The sequence below is a fragment of the Mus pahari genome, chromosome 9 (genome assembly GCF_900095145.1).
Source record: "Mus pahari chromosome 9, PAHARI_EIJ_v1.1, whole genome shotgun sequence".
NCBI classification, from domain to species: Eukaryota; Metazoa; Chordata; class Mammalia; order Rodentia; family Muridae; genus Mus; species Mus pahari.
Window position 1 is genome coordinate 81,754,791 of NC_034598.1, and position 10,792 is coordinate 81,765,582.

At 49.5% G+C, this 10,792-nt stretch overlaps 1 protein-coding gene across 2 annotated transcripts in view; it reads left to right on the forward strand.

The window, feature by feature from the left end:
* Positions 1-10,792, forward strand: part of Elk3 (ETS transcription factor ELK3) — a 59,099-nt gene that overhangs the window by 35,356 nt on the left and 12,951 nt on the right. The window contains exons 3-4 of one of the 2 annotated variants that reach the window (XR_003844493.1): positions 8,189-8,532; positions 8,859-8,989. Coding sequence is in view for 1 of the 2 variants with exons in the window: in XM_021204781.1 (XP_021060440.1) it covers positions 8,189-8,989 (801 nt within the window). In the remaining variant the exon portion in view is untranslated. Of the gene's footprint in view, positions 1-8,188; positions 8,990-10,792 lie in introns of both variants that reach the window. The other variant, XM_021204781.1, reaches the window with a different exon arrangement.

Consider the following 10,792-nt stretch of genomic DNA (forward strand, 5'->3'; position numbering starts at 1 on the left):
TAAGCTCTGCCTACTGGCTTGCTTCCCATGACTTGCTCAGTCTGCTTTCCTATACCACTCAGGACTTCCTACCCACGGGTGGCACCACCCACAGTGGGCTGGGCCCTCCCACAGCAATCATTAATCAAGAGAATGCCCTCCAGATTTTCAACAGGCAATCTGATGGAGGCGTTTTCTCAATTACGGTCCCTTTGTCCTTGGTGACTCCAGCTTGTGTCAAATAGACAAAAAAAAAATAATAATAAAAATAAAAAAATAAACCAGGACAGTGCCAGAGACTGAGCCCAAGGCTCTGTCTCCAATATGGAATGTCAAAAATCCATACAGCAAAGACAAGATAGGAGTGTATTTCTGTCCACTTGGGGCCCCAATGTCCCCATTGATGACTGGCATCATTAGAGTTGGCCACTCAAAATGGAGAGCCATTGTAATTATTCCCCAACCCAGCCCAGAAAGGTTTATGCCGGCAGAACAGTCTTAGAGTTCAATCTATTTAGGACAAACACTCTTGGAGGAATGCCTAAAGGAGCCAGGGTGAACTTAGAGCTGAACCCAGCAAGAGGCAGCTGCAAAGGGAGCAGGGGAGAAAGACGTCCTCAGCATGCAGCCTGAGTCTCCAGTGAGAAGAGGAGTTCCTCGTTTGCAGCACCCTCTGGGTGGCACAGTGGCTCAGGCGAGTCTCAGGAGCCCTACTGCTGCCAATTGGCCGCATTTGGTGAGCTGATTCACACTGCAGTTGACTAATGCCAGAAAACAAAGAAATCTTAACCCAAACCACGAGAAAACTTCGAGGCCGGCAGCTGGTGGGGCAGAGCCAAACTTAGGGTGTGTTATTCTTAGAAGTTTGGGATGGTGTGTGTGTGTGTGTATGTGTGTGTGTGTGTGTGTGTGTGTGTGTGCACATGCGTGGATGGGTGTGCTCCAAACTTGAGATTTAGACAATGGGTGTTCCGGCGCTGCCTAGCCTGGTGCTGAGGACCAACGTCCAGTGCTGAAGGCAGGCTAGGCCTTCCTGGAGGGCTCTGCTGAGCAGGGGAAACTTCAAGAAGCAACCCCCTCCCCAGGCTGCTCTAACAGATAACCCCAGACTTGGTAGCTCAAAGTAACAGAATTTTATTGTCCCCCCCCCCCAGGAAGCCAAAAATCCAAAGTGAGGTGTCAGCTAGGCTTCTGGATGGCTTCAAGGAAGATTATCACCACCACCACCCCCAACCCTCAAGCCCTGGTGGCTCCCAGCAGTCCTTGATGCTCCATAGCTGTATCCCCCATTCTCTGCCTCTGTCTTTACATGTGTGTGTGTGTTTTTTTTTCTTTCTAGAATGCCCCTCTTGTCCTCTTATAGGACACTAGTCGTTGTACTTCGTGCTTACCCTGAATCTCAACATCCCTTGGCCAATTTCATCTGCAGAGCTCTTATTTCCAAATAAGGCCACATTCTGAGCTTCTGAGGGGGCATGAGTTCTTGGGGGGAATACCGTTCAACCACACCGTGGGAGTAGAGAAGGCTGTCTTATTAAAAGTAGCTCAGGTGGGTGGGGTCAAGGAGCCTTTCAGAAGTGCTCTCTCCTTAGGGGCAAAGGTGACTCGACCTTGCCTGAACCATTTAGAGCTGACTCGCTATCCCTGTTAGAACCCCTGGCAGCCCACAGGCCCCAGGCAGAGATGAGGCAGAGCCTACACTGCTCACATCCAGTAACACTTGGGGGCTTACCGGACTCAACTCTGGTTCTGTTTTTACAGAGCCTGGACACTTCCATTGGAAAGTTTCTCTTGGGGTTTGTGGGTAGTTTGCTGGTTAACGGACAGGGTGAGCATGCGTCCTGTGGTTATCATATTCTAACTTTGGAGAGGGGACCATTCGGGATCTGTGTCAGGAGAATGAGTCGGCCTCCAGTCTGGACGTGACCTCAGAGGGTGAACTTCTGTAGGGTGTTGGCTGGGAAGCCAGTGACTTGGAGACACGCCACCCCTGCTGCTGGACTGTGGGAACTCAGCTCAAAGCTTTGGGTCCCTCGTCTGTAAAATGGGCATTTGAGTGGTGCGAGGCTCTCCTCAAAGGTTTTAGCATGAGGTGCCAGCTCAGGAATTCTGATTGCCCCACAGCAGAATAATAGAACAGTGCGTTATAATGACCGCTGTTGGCCACGAAGAATCCAGCTGTGTCCAGTCTTGTTTCAAGGACTCTGTGAGCAAAGTACAGATGCATATGAGCCTCTAAGAGGAAACTACCTCATAAGCTACTTTTCTTTCTATGTCAGAGGTGGCAAACTGAGGCTATGCTGAGCAGAAGGGCTGGGACTTGGACTCAGGTCTGTCATGCCCATGTCATTTCGTGTAATGCTGGTCCATCGGTGCTCATCTTCACTGTGCTGGTCACAAAACCACACCAAGCCATGTGTATAGTCACTCTTCTTAGGTGGTATAGCACTTACAGGTTGGTTGTGGATGGCTAGTCAAGGTTGGGATTATAGTGTCCCAGTGCTTCATGCCAAGGTGTCCCATCAAAGCAAGTGCCTCCCTGCCCCAGGGATAGGCAAAATGGGCAGGGATGTTTGTGGTTATAGGAAGTGAGCCTCCCTGAAGGCAGACAGAAGGAGCCTTTCTTCAGTAAGGACCTTACTTCCTTAGCAAGGACCCACCCAGTTCCTAGGCCACTGCCAGCCAGCCCCACCACTACTTTGGAATGCAAAAGCCCTGGGTTTCTGATGCATTAACATTAGTAACAGCCTGTGGACCCCAGGGCAATTGCCTTCTGGAACGGGGTGTGGTCATTGAGCGGAAATGTTTCAGGGCTAGTGGCTACAGTCCAGTTTTGACTTCAGGTACAGTTACAAGCCACGTGACTTGGGCTCAGATTCAATTGGACAGGTAACACGTAGTAAATACATACTGTGTAGAAAATGCAGATTAAAGAAAATGCTACAATCACTATTGTGTCTCATCCATCTTGATTAATTTCTTTCTCAATTAAGCATGAACTTATATATCTCTATCTATCTATCTATCTATCTATCTATCTATCTATCTATTATGTATATATGTATGTCTATGTATATATTATTTCATTGAAATGATGGGATCATCCCATGGGTACTATAATTTTTCACCCAAGGTATATGATAAGACATAAGGAAGTCAGAACACTACTGTTCTCTGAAATAATGACAGGACACTGCATTCTATGGCTGCCCTAATATTTAATTCACCTCTCTATGGCGGAGGATTGGATCAAACCTCCCTGTCTACACGGTGACTCCTGACAGCTCCATCTTTGCAGCAGCTGGGTAGTGTGTCCCTTGTAAGGTGGCTATGTTTCTGGCAGGTGGCAGCCTGCTTGTTGTGTTCCTATGTAGTGTTTATTGTGAGACGATGCCCCACAGAAACCCATCATCCTGTGTCTGCCGGCACTCAAGCTCTGGTTCCCTGTACCAGGGGCCTCGGTGACAGGCCCTGGGGCCAGCAATCTCCAGTGAGCCCCTCCGAAACCACAGCCACCACCAAGAAGTCAGGCTTTGTCTCCTTGTCTGGCAGTATACTCCCTGCTTCAGGAGGCTTCACGCAGCAGCTGGTGTCGTCTGGGTGTCTGATTCTCAGCTGTACCTTTGCACCGGACCTGAGGTGTGGTGTCTCTGCCACAGGCTGTGATCCCCATCTCTGTGAATCCCAAGAGTTCTCAGTTTAGCAGTGGATCCCTGAGGGCTACTGCTCTTGTCCCTTTCCCCCATCCCTGGAGATTTAATAATTGGGTTGTGTGAGGTTTTTCTACATGGCGAATGTCAAATGCTGGCTATGTTCAGCGTTCTATACCATAAACCTCACATCTCTTTCTTATCTGGGTCCAACTAAATCAAACATCATGTTTCTCCTGCTTGGTTGAGATATACAAACCAGATGTAATCTGCCTGCTACGCCATGGGCCATTTAACCCAGAAACATGAATAAAACACCAAACTAGAATATGTGCAGCCGTCTAGGAGGTTCATATTGTCTATTAAACTGCCAGCCAGGCCAAGAGCAGGTAGTGATAATGGATTAATGCTGGCTAAATGGGGATAAAAAATAAGGATGAGAATGCTAATGCTGAGAAATGATACCGGTTTTTTCATGTGTGGATTTATTGGTTATATGGCTACAAGTTCTAGTCGGGTTGGCCAGTCCGTTCTACAGATGAGGACTTAGCCCCAGCACAGCCTTGCAAGAGTATCAAGTTGATATTTCTGGGAAAGGTCCTTCGATATCGTCCCCTTCCCCAGCTGTGCTCTCAATACAAGGCTGAGAAAAGCCCCAGCTGGTGCAGGAAGCTTCTGTAGGCCTTTACCTCCTGGCTGACACACATCTCTCAGGGCTGAGCTCAGGGCAGGGACGTGGCAAGGTCAGAGGCCAAAAAGGCTGCAATTCCAGGCAGCCCTCGGAAGATGGAGCATCAGGGAGCTGGACCAGGGAGAAGGATGAGAAACTCACTGAGAAAAAGAGAGTTGGCTAAGAAGTCAGTCTGAGCACATGAAAGCTGGACATGTCGCCTGAGGTCAACACTGAAGTGCCAGCCCAGGAAAGCGTGTTCCACACGTACATGATGGGCGTGTACTGAGTTGACACACTGGTGAGACAGAAGTTCTAAAAGCTCTCAGAGGAGGCGTGACATTGTAGGGGTATCTATGTATCTATGTAGATAGCATCTATGTAGGAGGTTTTCGATTAAATATGCCATGGGGCGCTGGGGGGCATGTCTTTTAATTCTAGCCCCCAAGAGGCAGAGACAGGCTGCCATCTCTTGAGTTCCAGGTCTACACAGCGAGTTCCAGATTGGCTAGATAATAAGACACTGTTTTTTTTTTTTTTTTTTAAAAAAAAAAGGTGGAAGAGGGGATGGAAAGACTGTAAGAGGCAGAGTTTGGCAAACATTGCTGCCAAAGTGTCTCCTGGGCACGGCCGATGTACCTGAGTAACCGTAATCTACATTCTGATTAAATGGACTCTTTCATTTCTCTTCCTTTCCCTTCCTTCCTCCCTCCTTCTCTCCCTCTTTTCCTCCCTCCCTTCCTCTCTCCCTCCTTCCATCCTTCCTTGCTTCCACCCCTTTCTAGGCTTCTTTTTCTTGTTAGCTTTTTGAGACAGTTTCACTGTGCAGCCCAGGCTGGTTTCAAACCTCCCATCCTTCTACCTCAGCCTCCAGAGTGCTAGGATTACAGGTGCCAGCACACCAACCCGTGATGGGTATTTCCCACTCCACACATTTCATATGGGTGATCGATATATAGTCTTTAAAATTACTTAGCACAATGACTCCTCTATCCCTGTTGTAGCATGTCGCCATCCTTCCTGCTTTTTCGGGGTTGTGTAATTCTCCGTTCTAAGTCTGGATCATAGTTTCCTGTCCTTTGTCAGCCGTGAGTCAGGGCCCAGAGTGCTGCTCTCCATCTGTGACTGGCTTTTAAACCCCAACCAGTTTTTTTGAGGAAGGGCTTAAAGTGCTTTTCAAAGATTTTTTTTTTTTTAATTTATGTCTGCATGCCTGTGTGAGTCTGTGCCCCATGTGTGGGTGTCCAAGGAAGTCAGAAGAGGGCATCAGATCCTCTGGAATTGGAGTTATAGGCAGTCGTGAGCCACCCAACTTGGATGCTAGCAACCTAACTCAGGTCTTCCTGAAGAGCCATCTATGCCCTTAACCACTGAGCAATCTTGTTAGACCCTAGAACTGTCATTTCTGTAACAGTCCCTAATTACATGTTAGCTAACTCACAAATCTAGTAATCATCTCTCTGATCCAGTCATTTAAAAAAACATTTAGTTTGTGGGACTGGTCAGTTGAAGCAACAGTTTATCTGGTCCTTCTGTGTAGTTATTTAGGCTCAACAAATTCACTCAACTTAGATGGGTATTCCAAGTGGTTGAGAAGGAAAAAAAAAGTTTTCTGCCAAACAGTTAAGTATTACGAGCTATAAGTAAGATCAAATGTAATATATAGGATATAAATACAAAGACCCAGCAGTTTTAGCAGAGGAGGCTCCACAGCGCATGCTCCTTTATGATGGGAATGGCTTTGGGTCATGCAGGCCCTGGACTCCCTAATTTTTTCCTATGGGGAGCTGGTTTTCCTGGCAAGGTCTCTACCCAGGCTTGGTATTCTTTTCAGTAGAGACTCTGCTCTTAGCAGCAGGTGGAACCTTTTGGCTTCCCCCAGCCCTCTGAAGATGTGTCAGCATGGGGTGAGGTCAGCTAATGTCACCATGGGACCAGAGTCACAGGATTTGGTGGGGTGAATTGCAGCCCGGAACCCCAGCACACCCACCAGCCATGGGACTGTTCAACCAGGACCAATCTGCCCTGTTCCTTGGCACAGATACAGTTGTGTACTTTGCTGGACGAGGTCTCTCTCTGGGGCACATGTGGTGGGATCTTCCTATTGCTTGCCTCTTGTAAAATCCTGCCTCAAGAATTTCTTCTTGAAAATCTCAGTAACATGGCAACCGGGTTCTCTCCTGTTGTAGTAAAGGATGGGAAAATGTAATAAGGTAGCAGGCAAAACTAACATGGTCGGAGTTAGAACAAGCCATGAAGGTCAGGAAGTAGATCTCTCTTTCAGGGGTACCACTGTGCTTTCTTCCCCACTGTGTGGAAGTGTGCAAAAGCTTTAGTGCCAGTAGATCCTGGCAGGCTGTGGCTATGGCTCCAGCTCCACGCTTGCCTTGGCAGTGGAAGGATGCTACCTACCCTCCTCCCCCCATGGGGGCTGCTGAAGGATTTATACACCAGATTCCTGGACTTGTGGGGGCACTCAATCCATAAAGGGCTTCTCCCTCAAATGATTGATTTTCACAGAATTTACGAGGAAGAGTTTGTAGAGAAAACCTACAGGGGTCTTTCTCATAGAATAATGCTGGCTTTTGAGCCAGAGGGAAGCCATGTTTTTCTCCCCTAGAGTACCCAGGACTCTTGAGTCAACCATAGGGTGAGACCTGCAGCAAGCATTTGCCAGACAGACCTGGAACTGGGTAGGCTCTACAGGGACCTGCTCCCGCAGCCCCATTACCCTTAAGAACAGCATAGCCTTCCACATGAGACCCACTCTCTCATGGGCTGAGAAAGCGATTTTCATGTTCCATTTATATCCTCATGCTGCTGGAGGGACAAGGACTTAACTGAAAAGCCAGAAGAAGACATCAGCAACTAAGAATATAAACCAAATGCCATAAATACCCACGCAGGCGATTTCATTTTTGCCAGTGGCTTTCCTGCCAGAAATGGCTGCCTGACTGAAGCAAACGTTGCATTGCTGGGTGGCGGTAACTTACATTTCTCCGATATTCCCTAGCAGAGTGCTTGCCTGTTAGTATTTCATAGTCTCTTGGTTCCCAGAGGCGGGTAAGGTACCATGTTAGGGTGAAGGAAATCAATCCTCCCTTGCCTTCTTGCTTAACCCGGCCATGGGAGGCACTGCAGTACTGGAAGTTTATCTCCTACTTCTTACAATTTTTGTATTTTGGGTTTTTCTTTTTCTTTTTTGCATGTGTTATGTGGCGTGCATACATATGAGGGCGTACGTGGTATGTGGGTACACAGGAGGCCATGTGTGTGTAGCCACAAGACTGGCATCAGGTGTCTTCCTCAGTTACTCTCCACTTTACTTGCCGAGACAGGAATCCTTGCTGAACCCAGAGCTCATGGATTCGGGATGGTCTAGCTTGCCATCCTAGACAACTAACTTGTCCTAGACATCCCCCTCCCCCTTTGACATGGGTGCTGATGATCCAAAGTCCGGGCCTCATGCGTGCCATCTATTCACTAGGCCCTCTCCCCAGCTCTCTCTTCTAATTTCACAACAAGAATGACAAAGCCTGCTTGTAGGATTACTTTGCAAATGGCGTGCACTACCCTCTGAATCATCCCACCCGTGCAGTAAGTGTTAGCTCAATGGTAGGTTTTCCTATTACAAAATCGTCACAGACAATAGATGAGAAAGGCGCCACAGGCTGGAGACCTCCCTCCTCCCTCCTGGTCAACAGGACCAGAGTCTAACTGTGAGCCTTCAGTCTCTGACGTCACTCCTCGTAGGCACCCTGTGGGCGTCAGGAATATGGTGGTGCTTCAGCTGCCAACACTTGTGGTTCCAGGGCCCCCTCCTTCCATGTCTCTGGCTCACCCCTTCTAAATGTCTGTTTGGTTTTGTTTGTTTTTTTTGCATTCACAGAACATCATCAAGAAAGTGATTGGGCAGAAGTTTGTGTACAAGTTTGTCTCTTTCCCGGATATCCTGAAAATGGATCCTCACGCGGTAGAGATCAGCCGGGAGAGCCTCCTGCTGCAGGACAGCGACTGTAAGGTGTCCCCGGAAGGCCGAGAGGTCCACAGGCACAGCTTGTCCTCCCTCAAAAGCGCCAGCCGCAATGAGTACCTCCACTCGGGCCTGTACTCGTCCTTCACCATCAACTCCCTGCAGAATGCTCCAGAGGCCTTCAAGGCCATCAAGACAGAGAAGCTGGAGGAGCCCTGTGATGACAGCCCCCCTGTGGAAGAAGTCAGGACTGTGATCAGGTTTGTGACCAATAAAACCGACAAGCACATCACCAGGCCTGTGGTGTCCCTGCCTTCCACATCCGAGGCCGCAGCGGCGGCAGCATCCGCTTTCCTGGCCTCGTCTGTCTCAGCCAAGATCTCCTCTTTAATGTTGCCAAATGCTGCCAGCGTTTCGTCTGCGTCACCCTCTTCGTCTCGGTCCCCATCCCTGTCCCCCAACTCTCCCCTCCCTTCCGAACATAGAAGCCTCTTCCTGGAGGCGGCCTGCCATGACTCGGATTCTCTGGAGCCCCTAAATCTGTCATCGGGCTCCAAAACCAAGTCTCCATCTCTTCCCCCAAAAGGCAAAAAACCCAAAGGCTTGGAAATCTCTGCACCCCAACTGTTGCTCTCCAGCACCGACATCGGCTCCATCGCCCTCAACAGCCCAGCCCTCCCCTCAGGATCCCTCACTCCAGCTTTCTTCACCGCACAGGTAAACACTATTCCCCGATCCTAGCTGGATGCAGGGAGAACCACCCCTCTTCTCCTTGGGAGAGATCCCTTGGCCAGCGTCCCAACATCACTGTGTATGCTGAGAGGCATACATGAGGAAAGGCTTGGTATCCTGGTAACAGAGGGATATTTGCTTCTTAGGACCAGAGTGACCAGGTGGGGAGACCTCTAGGGGCATGGCATTTGAGGGGGACATTGAGGCCTTAGGAAGTTTTTAAGGCATATTATTTTTGGAGGCACTCATAAGCCATGTGCTTCCTGATAAGAAAAATCATGCTCACAGATTAAAGTCAGTATATAAATCTGTGTGGGTCATGGTGACCTTTAACAAGAAACACAAGGGTGACATGCAGAAGGAAAGTCCCCACCAAAAGCAGGGTTGCTGTGGGGAAGCTCAGGTCCTATGGGGAGAGAAGGGAAAACTCATGGAGTGTGTAAGTCTTAGCTGCTGCGAGCCCCTGGGAAAGGTGGCTTTTTTTCCCTTCAGAAGTGTCGCAGTGATTCTCTGGTTCATCTGGTGCGCAGACAGGTTGGGTGGTCCCAGATCAAAGCAGAAGCAAGCTAGTGGTGGAAAGTAGCAGTGTTGGGCTAGATTCTGCTTCTGCCTCCCCAGCTTTGTAGGTGTGGGGGAGTGGGCATCTGCTTTCTGGGTGATGCTGTATAGTCACAATACGTTAGGATGGTGGGCATGCTACCCTACCCAGCCAGCTCCAACTGGCAGGCGCCATTGTCCTGGAGCTTTGAGGCTCCATGTGGGATTATGCTGCAGGTGGCCTGGGATTCCCAGCTCTGCCTCTGTCCTTGTCATAGCTGTCCCTGTCAGCTCCAAGAGTAGCCACTAAATTCTTTGCATGTGCCAGACACCTGCTCCACATCACCCACCTTGCCACATGTGTCATAGCAGCCTCCTTCCCTTCCAGCCCCTGTGTGGATACTGTTGCCATTACAAGTGCCTGGATGAGGTAACTGGGGCTCAGAGCTGAAGTGCCTTGACCCCGATCCAAAGCTGTAAGTAGGAAGGATGAGTTTGGAGCCACTTTGCATCCAGCAGCCGTCCACTCTGAAGCTAAAAAGTCCCTGCCATCCCTTGGGGAGAAGAGCGGGCCGCTCTTACCCTGACAACAGTCCATGGGGTGTGCAGACCAGCAGCCAGCAATTCTTTGCTACTTTGCTTTCTCTGCGAGGCTTCCTAGGGGTCATGTGACAGCTTACGTTCCTGGAGGAACAGTGCTCATTCCTCCAGGAGAGGAGAGGCCCGGTATTAGCAGCTCAGGCAAGTAAGAAGAGTGAGAGCTGCCAGGCGGAGAGTCAGTCCGGGCCTTAGTGTTTAGGACTGTAAGGCGGAGAGTGGTCTAAAGTCAGGCCAAGGTCATCCCCAGTTTTAGCAGCGTCTGTGTTCTCTGTGAGCCTGCATCTTCTTCTGAGAGTGGGGCTGACACCAACCCTGCCTATCTCAAGGAAAATGGCTACCGTGGCTTTGGTCCTAGATACCCTGAGCTCAGTGGGGGCCAGGGGTGGCAGGGCAGGGGATAGGAGTAGAGGGACCTTGACCTGAGAGAGGGATCCTAACAGGTGGACAAAGAGTTAATCCCCAGAGACAGAACTCACCAGAGTGGCCTAACACCTAGAGAGCATGCTTAGGAAGCTGGGCTTCTGGGACAGAGGGCCTGTGTCCTCAGGCACATGGGGGTCAGGCTGAGAGGATGCAACTTTCATTGAGTGACTACCAGGCTTTAAGAGAGAGAGAGAGAGAGAGAGAGAGAGAGAGAGAGAGAGAGAGAGA